Raw genomic sequence first — 17,299 nt, 5'->3', positions numbered from 1 at the left:
GACGACGATCTCACCCGTCTGGTCACAAGGTCGAGTCTCTGGCAAATATACACTGTGCACTCCAGTCTTAAATGCCACCATGTTCCAATCCATGCAGATGCACCACAGCTGTGAGTCCTGATGAGCCGCAGGTGATCAGGGTGAGGTCCTGATAAACTCAGCAACACAGCCACTCAGTCCCAAATGCAAGCCACCTGGAAGGAAAAACAAAAGACAGAAACAAAAAGGCAGCCAGGCCCCCCAGCCATACAACAATAAGGCTGTAACAGAAAAGGTGGAAAAAGTGAAGCGCTGTGAATACTTTCTGGATGCACTGTAATTATGTAGACATAAATCATTGTATGCTATTAAGAGCAAGAAAAATTAACAATGCTAAGGTTTGAAAGCAAGGAGTTAAAGTCTTACCATTTGTCTCTGTTAATGTTGTTATTCTAACATTGATGTCTGCGCAGGGACCTCCATTGTTAATTTTTTCTTGCTTCTACACTCAACAAAAATATAAATGCAACACTTTTGGTTTTGCTCCCATTTTGTATGAGATGAACTCAAAGATCTAAAACTTTTTCCACATACACAATATCACCATTTCCCTCAAATATTGTTCACAAACCAGTCTAAATCTGTGATAGTGAGCACTTCTCCTTTGCAGAGATAATCCATCCCACCTCAAAGGTGTGCCATATCAAGATGCTGATTAGACACCATGATTAGTGCACAGGTGTGCCTTAGACTGCCCACAATAAAAGGCCACTCTGAAAGGTGCAGTTTTATCACACAGCACAATGCCACAGATGTCGCAAGATTTGAGGGAGCATGCAATTGGCATGCTGACAGCAGGAATGTCAACCAGAGCTGTTGCTCGTGTATTCAATGTTCATTTCTCTACCATAAGCCGTCTCCAAAGGCGTTTCAGAGAATTTGGCAGTACATCCAACCAGCCTCACAACCGCAGACCACGTGTAACCACACCAGCCCAGGACCTCCACATCCAGCATGTTCACCTCCAAGATCGTCTGAGACCAGCCACTCAGACAGCTGCTAAAACAATCGGTTTGCATAACCAAAGAATTTCTGCACAAACTGTCAGAAACCGTCTCAGGGAAGCTCATCTGCATGCTCGTCGTCCTCATCGGGCTCTCGACCTGACTCCAGTTCGTCGTCGTAACCGACTTGAGTGGGCAAATGCTGACATTCGCTGGCATTTGGCACGTTGGAGAGGTGTTCTCTTCACGGATGAATCCTGGTTCACACTGTCCAGGGCAGATGGCAGACAGCGTGTGTGGCGTCGTGTGGGTGAGCGGTTTTCTGATGTCAATGTTGTGGATCGAGTGGCCCATGGTGGCGGTGGGGTTATGGTATGGGCAGGCGTCTGTTATGGACGAAGAACACAGGTGCATTTTATTGATGGCATGGCATCACCCATTGAGCATGTTTGGGATGCTCTGGACCGGCGTATACGACAGCGTGTACCAGTTCCTGCCAATATCCAGCAACTTCGCACAGCCATTGAAGAGGAGTAGACCAACATTCCACAGGCCACATTTGACAACCTGATCAACTCTATGCGAAGGAGATGTGTTGCACTGCATGAGGAAAATGGTGGTCACACCAGATACTGACTGGTATCCCCCCCCCCAATAAAACAAAACTGCACCTTTCAGAGTGGCCTTTTATTGTAATTTTTATAAACTCCTGCAATGTATTAGTATTTTATGATGTTGTGGCAGCTTTTCAGAGGAAGCTGCAGTGCAATTTATAATGGTTTTAGGTGTTTTTGTTTGTTTGTTTGTTTGTTTTGCAGTGAAATTGCAGGGACAAGTGCTTGTTCAATCATTCTTATTTTTGTATAATATTTTAATCATATATATTTTATTATGTATTAGTAATGTATAATTGAAAAATTAAATGGAAGTTGTTCCAGTCGACATGTTATTTAAAGCTATTTTCTTCATTTCGTTATCAGTACCATAAAATTTTACACTCCCTAATATCGGCATCAGTATCAGTTGGACTCTGCCAGTGCACACGCACTCATATGACCAGCAGCCACCAAAGCTTCCTCCAGTGAAGCAATGAAGCAGTAAGGTAAAGTTTTCCAATGAGTATTGGTATCTGATAGAAATCCACATTGTGATTGGGCACTAATTTAATGATTCTGATGCAACTTCAGTCCTGTGTGGAGACACACATGCGCAGCTCTTGGTATTCTGAAGTAGTCAGCCAGCCAAGAACTAATCAGGATTGATTGCGCTTAACTTCTGATAAGTGACAGTGTGCACACAGTGAGATGGCTGGCTGTGGCTGAGTACTGCACCCTTTAAATACCTTCAATCTACTACACTCAACTTTACACCAAGATGTTGCTGGTTTGCTTTTTGATGCCAGACAACACCAACACACCACCCCTGTACTTGAGCACAACCCATTTTTAGACCAATATACCAGTGAGCACAATACTACTTGCACTTGAGGTAGGTGCTGGGTGCAAAAAACCACGTGTGTCAAGTGTAAACTACAAATGATGGTTGCCCTACACTGTGCACTCGTTTACGTCTGGTGGAAGACAGGGTCCTTTATGTTGGTTTTTCTTTTAATTTGTTACCTGTCTGTAGCTTTCCTTTGCAAGGTGTCAGTAAGGGTGTTGTTGTTATGGTGGGGAGCTCTGATTTTGAGAAGGAGCTCAGAGTGCAGCCAGTTAAAGCCACGTGTGGATTTTTGAACATCACGGTTGACCCAGAATGTGCTGAAGGGATTATATACAGTATTCTGTCTGTCTGGTGAACACCTTGGGATCTGCCAGGAATAACCTTTGAATGTGCCTGTAAAAAAGGATGTTTAAATTGCTTTCCTTAAGCTGCTGCCTTCACAACTTAGCCCTAACTATAAAAATTGATATTTTTTTTTAATACAAACTATTGATAAATTACCTTTCCTTCAGAACATGTTCCTATTCAGGGTGCCATCTTCAGGCGTACGTACATCTTGCTGCTTTATGTCGTGACCTGCTGATGTCTTTCTAAATTTGATAAAACAATTGATTTAACATCAAGGTCTGTGCACTTGTTTTTGTTTTGGCTGTGTGTCCTGCAGTACCGCATTGGCCAGCTCTACATGATCAGCAAACACAGTCACGAGCAGAGTGACCGTGGCGAGGGGGTGGAGGTGGTGCAGAATGAGCCGTACGAGGACCCAGAGCATGGATCAGGCCAGTTCACCGAGAAACGAATCTACCTCAACAAGTGAGTATACTCTGCATGTCAGTATGGAACATCGTGTCCAGATACTCCATAATCCATGTGGAGAATGTATTTTTAGAATTATAGTCCAAAGAACAAATCTATCATAAGTGTATAATAACATTCATTAGCCTTCTGATGATTGTCTACACAATTGTATGTGGGCAGACGAAGCTGAGGTCCATCCTGTGATGGATAATTTGAGCAGTCACTGTTGGATATCGCCACTGCCGTTCTACACCCACAAGCCACCTGTTCCCGTGTTATAGCTGCTGTCTGTTGGTTTGTCTGTGTGCGTGTGTGGTGATAAATAAGTCATTGTGAGAACAATCCTCAGGCTGTTTGATAGTTCACTGGAGACATAAAAGGAATGTCTGTCAGTCACTGTTCAGTGGCACCTCTGTAATCTGCAAACTCGAAACACATTAGGACATCACTCATTATGTGTGTGCCTCCACCTATTCCATCATTATGTGGCAGATAATTCACTCACAGATCTACACCTACATCCTAATCTTCAAAAAAATGAAAAGTCATTATTCTTGCTGTACAGCAACCAACATTAACACCATGTTTAAAAAAAAAAGAAAAAAAAAGAAAATTGGTAATCACGCTAAATGCAGTAGACCAAGAAAGTGAAGACCAACATCAAAACCAGTAGCTCCATGTTTGAAGTAGCCCATCGGGCCACTACCTATACCTGGATGCCACAGTGTAAAGCATGTGAGAGTCTACAACTACCTTCTGCTTCCCCACCAAAATGGCTGATACCCATTTCCAGCTGAATGGACTGGGACAGTGTAGATGAAGTGTAGTGTCTAAGGAGCTTGAAGAGGACAAACCTGGAATTGAACCCCTGCCCATATATCGGTTAATTCAGTGCATTTTCCAAAGGAACACCTTTTCTGCTGTACTAAGAAGAAGAAGGCCTATAAATGCCCGATAAGGACTGTTGAATGTTGTGGTCTTCACGGAACCAGTAGGGCGCAGTAAATGTCGACATTTTAATTTAAAGCATCACATTTAGACTTTTTGTCCATAAATTGACAGTCTAACTTTCAAAATTGTTATAAATGAGGCCCAATCTCCAGTCATCAGAAATGAAGAAAATCCTGCAGTTCCTCAAATAGCCATTTGAGTCTGGCTCCAAAATTTACTTACTTCCCATAGAAGCCCATGTTAAAAAAAAGTCAAATTTAGAGAAAAAATAAACATGCTTACAGTCTGGTATAAAATAACGATTTTGGTCTTTGTAGTTAGTTTCCCCCTTCTGTGACAACTGTACACAATAATATGGCTTATTGTGTGGTTAATTGTCCTGATGGACCATCTAAGAAGTCTGTGCTCCAGTGTATCTGTCAAATAAAATTTTTTATGTTAGCACCATAAGCATTGTGAGCAGGTATCAGTTGCTTGGTGATGTTAGCGCCACTGATGTCATAGAGGGTTTGTCCCATATGTATACAATCTATGGCTATAACTAAACAGCTTGCAGTTCATGAAATTGGGTGCCATCTTGTGACATAGACATAAGCCCTGGAGTTTGCATTAACATCTTTCAAAATATGAAGGGAGTCCATTGAGTGGTTATCTTCGGGTATATGGACGAAAGGATCCACATGAGTGGTTTTAATATCTATTGAAAGGGCCCAGTGGGGATTTGATTATTTTTTAGTTAAATTGGCTACCAAAGAGAAGATATCTAGTGATGGTACTTGCATCGTTGTTTGATTGAACGGTATTCAGTGAGCAGAAACCTGAGCTATTTCAAGTGCTACGCAGTAATGAGGCTCTCTACACTTAGATTTCTTCTCTAGAGTCAATCACAGCTGGTTGTTTAATTTTTAAAAGTATCACATTTTAATAGAAGTCTACTCAATTCAAATGCAAATGTATGCATTTTACAAGTCTACAGCTTTGCAGTTTGCCTCAAGATAATCAAGGTTCTGTTCCTGCTGTTCTCCATCTGCTGTAATCGTTTCCATTTTGCTTGCATGCTATAAGGGGTGGCTGAGTATTTGGCTGCAGGTTTCAGCAATCCTTTTGGCAAAAAAAAAAACTGTTAGGTAATAACTAGTTCTCAGTACTTCCCCCCATCCATGTCCTTCTTTAAATCTGCCTCAAAGCAAACTCACAGAAACAAATCTTCACTGCAGGGTGTAAGGTGTAATCAGTGTAATTAGCCTCCATGGGTGCCATCATGGTGACTTTGTGTGAACTTCATTATGGTCCCACTCAGCGGGATTCTTGTTTTTGTCTATTCTGGGTTATATTGACGAAGGAACAATATTTTGACTAAACATAATCATTCCTTCAGTTTTTCTTCTGACATTGTCTTTGTTCTGCTGTGTCAGTTCACTAAATCCATCATGTCTTTCACCATGTTTCAGCAAGTTGCCCAGCTGGGCGCGAGCGGTGGTCCCTAGAATTTTTTATGTCACAGAGAAGGCTTGGAACTATTACCCCTACACCATCACAGGTAATGTTTATTCATCCCAAGGCTTTATGGCTTCAGATATGAGTGTTTCTATTCATGCAACTATGCATCTGTGATCAGTTTCTTCCATCTTATTCTTTTGCACTCATTCACATATACACACACACACATTATTTTTTGCAGTCATCCACAAACATGGTACACACCAGCTGGCAGTAATTATTTGGGATTACTGTGAGGGCAAAAGGATCAAGAAGCAATATTCTGTCCAACAAAATCCACAATGAGCACAATGGGTGGACAGAAAACCCGTAGACAACTGTATATATAATGATGTTGGAGATATGATTCAGTGTTACCTTTCTCTAAATTTGAACTTGAAACAGTTTTAAAAGGTTCTGTAGTTCAACATGCTAAAGTCATAGGTCACTAGGAATATGCCATGTAGATTTTACAGTGCATCTGGAAAGTATTCACAGTGCTTCACTTTTTCCACATTTTATGTTCCACAGTTTGTTATGTTGCTTTATTCCAGAATGGATGAAATTCATTTTTTCCTCAAAATTCTACACACAACACTCCATAATGACAATGTGGAAAAAAGTAAACTAAGAAACTAACTAAAACTAAGAAATCAGACGTACATAAGTATTCACAGCCTTTGTCATGAAGCTCAACACTGAGCTCAGGTGTATGCTGTTTCCACTGATCATCCTTGAGAAGTTTCTATAGCTTGATTGGAGTCCACCTCGGGTAAATTCATCCTGGATGAAAACCTGCTCCAGAGTGCTCTTGACCTCAGACTGGGGCGACGGTTCATCTTTCAGCAGGACAATGACCCTAACCACACAACCAAGATATCAAAGGAGTGGCTTTAGGACAACTCTGTAAATGTCCTTGAGTGGCCCAGCCAGAACCTAGACCTGAATCCAATTGAACATCTCTGAAGAGATCTGAAAATGATCTGAAAAAAACACTCCCATCCAACCTGATGGAGCTTGAGAGGTGCTGCAAAGAGGAATGGGCTGAACTGCCCAAAGATAGGTGTGCCAAACTTGTGGTATCATATTCAAGAAGACTTGAAGCTGTAATTGCTGCCAAAGGGGTGTCAACAAAGTATTCTAATCCAATTACATTTTTTCCACAAATCTGATTAGTTAATCGTGTGAGATTTCAGACCACAAAAATATCACGTGGACGGTGGCAAAATGTTATAACCGTTTCACATTTGATGTGTTACTCCGTACTCTGACGGAGCGCACTGCTACGCAGATGTCATTAATTGCGCTGCCAGCTGAGACCAAGAGAAAGTGGCATAGCGACGACGATGCCGAAATGTTTATTTTAAGCTACCATACAAAAGTATTGATGCTCACAGAATTTGCAGTTTGGCATGAACTGGAAACTATCTGCACAACAGTTTTATCAAACTATTTTATTATGCGGATTAAGATGTAGCCTTCAGTGGTGGACACGGATCCGTGGAAACATTGGAATTGGATTAGAATGGAATTAACCCCCTTGTGTATGATGACTTGCAGACGTTAATGCTGGATTTTACCATTGCAAATTGGGTTTTACCAGATTCACGTCAACAGCTATTTGCGACCGTAATACAGCATTAATGTCCGCAAATCATCAGACACAACAGGGTTAATCTCTAATTGAGCAAAGACTGTGAATACTTATGTACATGTGATTTCTTAGTTTTGTTTGTTTGTTTTATAAATTTGCAAAAATAAAAACATTGTCATTATGGGGTGTTGTGAGCAGAATTTTGTTGGGAAAAATGAATTTACTCCATTTTGGAATAAAACTGTAACATACCAAACTGTGGAAAAAGTGAAGTACTGTGAATATTTTCTGGATGCACTGTATTTGTCAATCTTTGTAAATTGTTGTTGCTGGAAACTTAGGTTGTGTAGAAGTTATTGTTTTCATGGTGGCATTTGTAGTCATTCAGAACTAAGTAAAATCATAACTGCATAAAGCTCTTTCCTGCAATTAACAGGACATGCATAGGATTAATGGAGTCAGTGAGTGAGTGAGTCTCCAAAATCTCCATCAGCAACTCGTGAAGTAAAAACAAGTAAAAACTGCATATTGAGCTCTGAAATTTTTTACTTCTGTTGCGAACAGGTGAGGACCAGTAAACCTCCTATTTTTGGGCTGTTTTGGCATCTTCAGGCATGAACTATAAAATAAAGATGGACAAGCCTGTCAAGTTGCTTTAGAGGCCATGTTGCTAATCCCAGAGTCCTGTGGCTTGTTTATTAAAGTGAGTGCATCCTAACATTTGCAGTGGTGGTCACAGCTTATATCCCCTACACACATCACACGATTGAAGCCGACTGGCACACGAAGGATGAATTGCATGCCACTTGTGAAAAATTGGAGACGCCTCAAACACCTCGTGCAGCTGTTGCCACAACCTTTCATGCACACCAGCAGCTGAAAGACAGCAAGTCCCCATTCGACCCCGTCTCGTCAGGTGTCGGCCAAATTCCAGAAGCCACACAAGAACATCCGATACCGCTCGCTGGGCACTTGGAAAAAGCGGGGCTATTCGCGCTCCTGGCACAATAGTGGAGTGCAGGTGACCACATTCGAGCTCTCTGTGAAAATTATCTAAGTGCAACACGAGTGTGGCATAACCTAGTAATACATGGATGGGACTGTTGAACCCCCCCCACACACACAGAGAAATGGCTTGTGGAGTGTGTCGTTGTCCCCACCCCCCCACCTGTCCTGTCCCCCCAACACACATGGCTTGTGGAGTGTGTCGTCCCCCACACCCAACACACACACACCATGAATCCAACACTGTCAGCTGTAGCTGAGGGTCCCAGAGTCTGGTTGCTGTCCAGTGCAGTGTGCTGCTGGAACAGCTGACCACTGTGTACTGCAACTCAGCTGGTGAACACACAATGCACTTGTGTGGGCGGGCGCTCATGACATGCTGATAATTACGTACACATACAGACACGATTACATGAAGACCGGGCAGCATCTGAGTGCATGGCACAGTGTGAAGCATGTCACTTCCACCACATAAATTGTAGTTTACATGACAGACAGAAAAAGTTGTTATGTGTCGGACGCAGCTCGGAGAACCGACCAGCGTTTGAAGGACCCAGTATGAAATAAGCAGAGCACGGTACAAAGGCTAACTGAATTTAATACATAACAGTGAAAATAAAATAACAGAAAAGTGCGGTCTGGCGTGGTGCGCTCCCAGCAGCGCTAACGGTCCGGAGCCAGAAGCTGTTTCGGACCCAAGGACCCCGCCGACACCCCCCAGGTGGCCGCAACAACCGAGTCTCAGGAAGTGTGCTGACGAGCGTGAGACCTCACCCCCTCCTCTTTCACAGACTGTGCATCAAACCTGGACGTTCTCAGCATCCGCTGTTGATGAGATGGCTCCCAAGACGACGATCTCACCCGTCTGGTCACAAGGTCGAGTCTCTGGCAAATACACACTGTGCACTCCAGTCTTAAATGCCAACATGCTCCAATCCATCCAGATGCACCACAGCTGTGAGTCCTGACGAGTCGCAGGTGATCAGGGTGAGGTCCTGACAGCCTCAGCAACACAGCCACTCAGTCCCAAATGCACGCCACCTGGGAGGAAACCAAAAGACAAACAAACCGGCAGCCAGGCCCCCCCAGCCATATAACAGTACCCCACCCTCACGGGAAGCCTCCCGGCGACCACACACACCTGGCCCAGGAGAAACACCCCCCTCCAGGGACCATGGCTGGAAACCGCGTCTGCGTTCGTCCTCCAACAGACTGGTTGAACTGGCTGCATCTTTGCCCTTGTTTCTGACAGTCTTAGCACAGGTGTGGCCAGGAGTTCCTACACCTGTGCGGTCAGCCTTTAACCAAACATGTGTGATTAGTCACAAAACAAAACAACCAAAACATCCCCCCCTCCCCAGGGGACCGTCCCATCAAACCCCAGGGAAGGGGAGAAAGGAAAAACAACCCAACCCAAGCCCACAAACAAAAACACTAAAACACACACACACACACACACACACCCCCCCCCCAGAGGACCGTTCCATCAAACCCCAGGGAAGGGGAGAAAAGAAAAACAACCCAAATGTAAGCTCACAAACAAAAATGCCAAAATACCCCCCCTCCTCCCCCCCAAACGACACGTAGGGACCAACACCCCCCAGAGGGCCACCCGCCAGCTCCAGGAGTAATAACCACGGCAGAGGTCCCTCTGGGATCCAACGTCACCCACGGGGACTACCAGCGCCCCCCAGAGGACCACTCGTCAACCCCAGGAGACGCATCCCCTCATGACTAATGGACCCAGCCCCGGCCGTCCACGGCTAGATGGACCCAACGCCCTTTCCCCCCCAGAGGACACCACAGTCAAACCCTGAGGGCGGAAACTGGGGGAGGGAAAACAAAAAAAAAAAACCCCAAACCCCCCCCCTCCCCTCCCGGGTGCAGAGGCCACCTGGGAAACGCCCAGCACAACCTAACTGCACCCCTCCAGCAATGCCGACACTACGGCACACCCGGCTGGAGTCAGAGGAGAAGAGAGGGCATAACAAAAAACAAAAAGAAAAAACAACCCAAGTACCAACCCCATCACCCCCCCAGGGGACCGTACCATCCAACCCCGGGGATGTGAAACAAAAAGAAACAAAAGAAAAAAAAACAAACAGACCAACACACAGTCGTTTGGGTCCCTGTTTTTTTTTTTGTGTTTTTTTTTTTTTTTTCTTTTTGCAAAGGCTACAGGGTCACACCCCCAGACAAATAGTGGACAACAAAAAAGAAAAGCCCACACAAAAACCAACTCAAAAAACACCCACACAAAATGAACTAACACAAAACAAATCAGTGAGTTATACCGTCAAGCTCAACCAAATGGAAACACACCTGTTCCTACTCAAGAGCTTGACGGTAACGTGATTCAGTCACCACAAGGGGGAACCAGAGTGCAAAAAATGAAAAAACCCCTTTGGCGACAGAAAAAACAAACGAGCTGCTTTTATGTGCGCAGCTGAGTGCAACACACAACCAAAATGTGCTCAACTAAATAACGCCGGAGCTGAAACAACAGACGCAGTAGTTACCTTTATCCGGGGAAACGGGGCTACGACTGTAACACCGGAAGCCCAGCGACCCGTGCTAACAGAGCTCCGCCGTGCGCGTGAACCCATTACAAACGCACTCTTGCAGCTCCCGTTTACACCTCTTATCCGGTCGGAGTGTGACGCGAAGCCGTCGCCAGTCACACTCCACCACGACCCACGGATAAGGCACAACACAGGAACACGGCTGCAAGAGAGCACAAATTAGTATCCAGTAATGGGTCTCAAACATGCACCTTCCGGGCGGAGAGCCCCGCAACTGATCCGGATAACCACTGAACGTCTGCTGCCGCCTTCCCGGCGCGTTACCGTCTCTGCTACCGCTGGGTCCGTGATGTTTGGCCAGAGACTACTGTTATGTGTCGGACGCAGCTCGGAGAACCGACCAGCGTTTGAAGGACCCAGTATGAAATAAGCAGAGCACGGTACAAAGGCTAACTGAATTTAATACATAACAGTGAAAATAAAATAACAGAAAAGTGCGGTCTGGCGTGGTGCGCTCCCAGCAGCGCTAACGGTCCGGAGCCAGAAGCTGTTTCGGACCCAAGGACCCCGCCGACACCCCCCAGGTGGCCGCAACAACCGAGTCTCAGGAAGTGTGCTGACGAGCGTGAGACCTCACCCCCTCCTCTTTCACAGACCGTGCATCAAACCTGGACGTTCTCAGCATCCGCTGTTGATGAGATGGCTCCCAAGACGACGATCTCACCCGTCTGGTCACAAGGTCGAGTCTCTGGCAAATACACACTGTGCACTCCAGTCTTAAATGCCAACATGCTCCAATCCATCCAGATGCACCACAGCTGTGAGTCCTGACGAGTCGCAGGTGATCAGGGTGAGGTCCTGACAGCCTCAGCAACACAGCCACTCAGTCCCAAATGCACGCCACCTGGGAGGAAACCAAAAGACAAACAAACCGGCAGCCAGGCCCCCCCAGCCATATAACAAAAGTGGAGATTAAATAAAACAAATAAGGGTAAAGGAGTGAACTCATTCATGTGTGATCACTTTGCTCTTACGGTTTGCTGTGGACATAAAGCGCCTATCAGCTGACCGCCACGTCACCACAATGCTGGAAGGCACTGCGAGGCGTAAGCCTTGTTCCCTCATGTAGGATTTTCATCATGACCTGGGGATAGTCTTGGTGAGTTTTGTGGCAATTTTCTGCTGCATTCTTTCAACTTGACTTGACTCCACCTGCCTTTTTTGGTTTTCCCTTGGACAAACCTGGTATCTAGTACCAGATACTTGGTCCTGATTTTGGTATCACCCCTGTTGCAATTCCATGTGAGCTGAGATGATACCAAAAGGTGAGATGAAAAACCCTTCAGATTACTGATTGGTCAGAGAGAACCATTGATATTACATTGCATTATCACCATATGACACAGGAGACAAAAGATGCGCCTGTCTGGACTGTACTATAATGCAAAAGTTAAACTATTCACTGATTAGTGAGTTGTTTTATGTGTTGTGTTGACAATGATGTTGCAGTAGTTTGATGTGACGTTGTAATGGTGAGTTGTTGGTGCTACAGTCGGCAGTAGTAAAAGCAGCACCTAGTTCCAGCAATTAGTAGAGTTGAGTAGAGCTGAGTTGAGTTGGTACCATCCCGTTGAAAACTGGCAGTAGTGAGTCTTGGGCGCTCTTGATAAGTTGTGACGGTACAAGATGCTGCTACATGCATGGATCTTTAACAGATCTCCTTGATGTCATCCTGCCATCTTGCCGGCATCTAGATGGCAATTCTAGGCTTTTTTTTTTTTTTTTTTTGGATATTTCTGCCAAGTCTGAACCCTGGACCAGCCATGTTATTTTTATTGCAAACTGTGTGTAGCATCGTGGAAATTCTTGTTTCCCCATAGCTGTATGTTATACAGTCTTACCCAAGTCCTGACCGAGCCTTCATGGTGTTGTGATAAATCCCTGTGGTTCTTGGTTCATTTGTAACAAATTGTCTTTCAATTCAATTCAAGTTTATTTATAGAGCACATTTAACACAGCTGCAGCTGACCAAAGTGCTTCACAATAATAGCAATACAATAGCTGTAAATAAAATATTAACAAAGGGAAAGGAATAACAAATCTAAAAATACAGAGCAAAATAGCAGAGCAAAGCATATACACGTACCACTCAGCCAGTGTTGAAAGCCAGTCAAAAGAGATGCGTTTTTAGTCTGGACTTGAACTGTCCTACAGACTCTGAGAACCTGACAGACAGCAATATGTCTTGTGTACCTTTGATGGTGTGTATGTGTATCAAAGTGTACAAACCAATCAAGTTACTGTTCTCTACGATAAGTATTGTGTGTGGATATTTTGGACTTCACCTGTGAAGGGTTATGACAGGGTAGAGCAGAAATAATAATTAAAGGAATGTGCACAGCAGAGGGAGGCCTGACTACACAGTTTGGAGAGCAATGATGTAGAAAATAATCTACTGCCTGATGTAAAACAAATGACCTTTTCAGGTCAATCTAAAAAGGTCAGTTCTTTTCTGTGTGTGTATTTCAATATTTACCTGTGCAGATATCACATTCATACATGTTTATAATTACTGTGAGCATAATGTACACGTGTCCTTAAGCTATTCAGGCAATATGCACACAAAAAATGTAACAGAGCAACACATGTGAAGAACAGGATTAATTAAACAACTGTTGGATTAATCGGTGGCCCATTAGCAAATGAAAATTCTTCATATTTGAGAAGGTGGAATTTCCTGAGGATTAATATTTTCCTGTTTTACCTCACAGCCAGTCAACTTTGCAACTGTTGGATAGACCAAACAAAGACTTAAACTTGCTGCCTGTGATGTGTATCTTTCACATTAGTGATGCACGCAGTTAGTACGCTTGTCCCCCAATGACCCGTGCCTTATTCTCTTTGTTCATTTGGAATTGCATCAGGAAGGACATCCGGTGTTAAAGTTGAGACCATTTTTAAGATGTTTTCTGAAGGGTATATAAATAAATAACTGAAGGACTGATTATTAACTAAATATGTTTATTTGCATCTCCATAAATGACTTTTGAGAGCAGTAATGTCTCACATGTTTATCCACAGGAATTTGACTGATCTTTGACTTTGTCTTTTTTTGTGTGTGTGTCTGTCTGACCGCCCTCACACGCCCTCCCTTTTCTGTCCATTAAACTGATGGCTTCTGCCGGAATGTGGTCAGAGTACACAGTAAGTATCTTTAATGCATGTGTATTCACACACACACACACACGCGTTTTCCAGTGAAATCCAGACTCAAGTGTTGTGAGTAATTTGCCCTCTTGCAATGCAACAGTGCAGATTTCACAGTCTATTCAATCTGGGTACCGTGAGTTTCACTCCACTGAAACGGCTCTGTTGAAAGTGTCGAGTGACATTATGATGGTCGCTGACACTGGCAAATGCACTGTCTTGGTTTTGTTAGATCTGTCATCTGCATTTGACACAGTTGACCATGGCATCCTGATCAGGAGACTACAGGATCTGGTGGGGATGTCGGGTCCTGTATTAGAGTGGTTTAGCTCCTACCTGGTTGGTAGAACTTTTAGTGTGTCTGTTGATAATGTGATGTCTGAGTCTGCTGACCTTTTGTGGGGTGTGCCGCAGGGCTCGGTTCTGGGACCTATTTTATTTCTTTTGTATATCATTCCTCTCGGCAAGTTGATCCAGCAGTTTTGTGACGTATCCTATCATCTCTATGCTGATGACCTGCAGCTGTACTGCTCCTTTAAAACAACTGAGACCCAGAAACTCAATTCTTTAACCAATTGTCTCACCAAAGTTAAGGAATGGCTCAGTGAAAACAGCTTGCAGCTGAACTCTGATAAGACTGAAACATTGATTGTTGCTCCGGAGAGTGCCGTGCCTGCTATCAGGCTGCACCTTGGTGAACTGAATAGTTAAGTTAAGGGCAGCCTGCGCAATCTTGGCATTATCTTGGATAAAGGGATGTCTCTGGAACATCATACGAAACAGTTAGTTAGGAATTGTTTTTTCCAGATCCGGAATATCTCTGAACTTCGAAAAATGGTGTCTTTTGAAGAGTTAGAGATGATTGTACATGCTTTTATATCTTCGCGACTGGATTACTGTAACAGCCTGTTCACGTGTCTTAATAAGAAAGAACTGGCTCGTTTACAGGTTGTGCAAAACTCCGCTGCACGGCTTCTGACCCGCACCCACAGGAGAGCCCATATTAGCCCAATACTCAAGTCCCTGCATTGGCTCCCTGTCTCGTTTAGGAAAAATTATAAAATCCTGGTGCTTACATTTAGAGCTCTGCATGGGCAGGCTCCGGAATACATCAAGGAACTGATCCAGCCGTATGTGTCCACCAGGGGCCTGAGGTCCTCCAACCTGAACCTGCTGATGGTTCCCCGTACCTGTTTTAAAACTTGAGGGGACAGATCTTTTAAAGCCGTGGCGCCGCGCCTTTGGAATGAGCTTCCCTGCTCCCTTCGCTCGATAGACTCTGTCGATGCTTTTAAAAAGCAACTTAAGGCTCACCTTTTTAAAACTGCATTTTAGCTTGATCTTCTTTTAAATGTTTGTATGTGTTATTTTGTATTTATTGATTTTATCATGTGAAGCCCTTTGTGACCCTGGTCTGTGAAAAGTGCTATATAAATAAATTTTACTTACTTACTTACTTCTATCCAAATTCATATACCCTGTGATTTGTTTCTTTCTTTTTTTTTCTCTACCTTATTTAAGAGCATAGATATGACCAGAAAAACCGCTTTCAAAATTTGAGCTTATACCTTTATCTTACAGAACATAGGTCACTATATATGAGTGCCACCTTGCAAATGACAACATATTAAGGTTTTAGTTTTTGTTTAGGTGGTTTTGCTTAATTGATAGTGAAAAAATAAGATAAAATAAATAAAATTTCAAAAAACATGCATTGCTTTTTGTAAAGGTAGACTGTATCTAGATTGTTTATATTGCTGCAATTAGTGCAAACATTAAAGGACTTAATTCAAGAAGATACAAAATAATGCAAATAATAACTAAGACATGCATGAAATTCTAACCAAAAAAGGAAGATGAGCATTAAGTCCTCTGAAATGGTCCCAGGTTGTCTGTCCAAATAACTTAAAGTGTATGGTATAACAATATATATAGGGATTTCCAACTTAAGGCTGTCTGAAGTGCATGTCCCACTGCTATGTATGTGGTATACAGCACATGTTGTTGCCATGCTTGCTTCTGTGTATCTGTAGGTGGATGCCTTTTTGTGAGCATGATAACTCAAAAACAATATATCATAGGCACTTCACACCTATACTATTGGTACACCAGGGGGCGTAGATGAGCTGATGACATTTTAGGGCTGTTAAAAATGCATATATTTTTGTTTTGTGTTGTTTATAACAGTCATTACTTGAGATTGCTTTATAATTAAACTAAGTACACTGCTAATTTGTATACATAATTTACAGTCATAACTGGAGAATGCGTGATATCCGTTAAAAATATATATATATAGGTCCCCTAACGTGACAGTTGTGACAACCTGTAAAATTCTGGCAACACTTTAGGCAATGTCAAGGTTGATTGTTTTTAAATTGTACTACGCTACACAAGAAGTGGTCTCAGAGCACATATCTATATTTCCCTTGGCATAACAACAAAATTGATCTGAAAGCTGGCTTTGTCACTTATAGTTTGTGGAAGTTAACCTACAGACTTGCAACTGTATTTTTTTTCCCACGTATTCTGTGAGTGTACAAGCAAATGATTTACTTCTGATGGCATGAACACAGCATAAACGTTTCATCAGTTTTGTGTGTGTTCACTCCAACAGAAAGAAATGTTATATTTGCATAATCCTTTTTTAAAAGTGTCAATTTCCCATTTTTGCTGAGTCCTCTATATCGGAGGAACACTGAAATACCTCTGAAAATGTAATACAAATTGAATTAACATGATCTCATGGGTTATTATGGAGACCTCATCAAATTGCTCACATCAGTATCAGGAATGTTTGAGGTGTTTATTCTGCATCTTAAATAACACAGTTTACGTAAGAGAGAATTAACATCTTACAACCCAAATTTTGTTGGTATGTTGTGTAAAATGTAAATAAAAACAGAATACAATGATTTGCAAATCCTCTTCAACCTATATTCGATGGAATACACCACAAAGACAAGATATTTAATTTTCAAACTGATAAAATTTATTGTTTTTGTGCAAATATTTGCTCATTTTGAAATGGATGCCTGCGATACTTTTCAAAAAAGCTGGGACAGTGGTATGTTTAACACTGTGTTACATCAGCTTCCCATCTAACAACACTCAATAAGCGTTTGGGAACTGACGACACTAATTGTTGAAGCTTTGTAGGTGGAATTCTTTCCCATTCTTGCTTGATGTACAACTTCAGTTGTTCAACAGTCTGGAGTCTCCGTTGTCACACACTCCCATACCATCACAGATGCTGACTTTTGAACTTTGCGCTGGTAACAATCTAGATGGTCTTTTTCCTCTTTTGTCCAGAAGAC

General features: G+C 43.0%; 1 protein-coding gene across 2 annotated transcripts in view; it reads left to right on the top strand.

Moving 5' to 3' along the window:
- pitpnc1a (phosphatidylinositol transfer protein cytoplasmic 1a) overlaps positions 1–17,299 on the top strand; it is a 159,696-nt gene that overhangs the window by 84,777 nt on the left and 57,620 nt on the right. For both annotated transcript variants that reach the window (XM_034190471.1, XM_034190472.1), the window contains exons 3-5: positions 3,091–3,239; positions 5,627–5,715; positions 13,972–13,979. In XM_034190471.1, coding sequence (XP_034046362.1) covers positions 3,091–3,239; positions 5,627–5,715; positions 13,972–13,979 — 246 coding nt within the window. The remainder of the gene's footprint in view (positions 1–3,090; positions 3,240–5,626; positions 5,716–13,971; positions 13,980–17,299) is intronic.

The sequence above is a fragment of the Thalassophryne amazonica genome, chromosome 16 (genome assembly GCF_902500255.1).
Source record: "Thalassophryne amazonica chromosome 16, fThaAma1.1, whole genome shotgun sequence".
Lineage (NCBI taxonomy): Eukaryota > Metazoa > Chordata > Actinopteri > Batrachoidiformes > Batrachoididae > Thalassophryne > Thalassophryne amazonica.
Note: the sequence above shows the minus strand (reverse complement) of the source record. Positions and strands in the feature narration are given on the sequence as shown.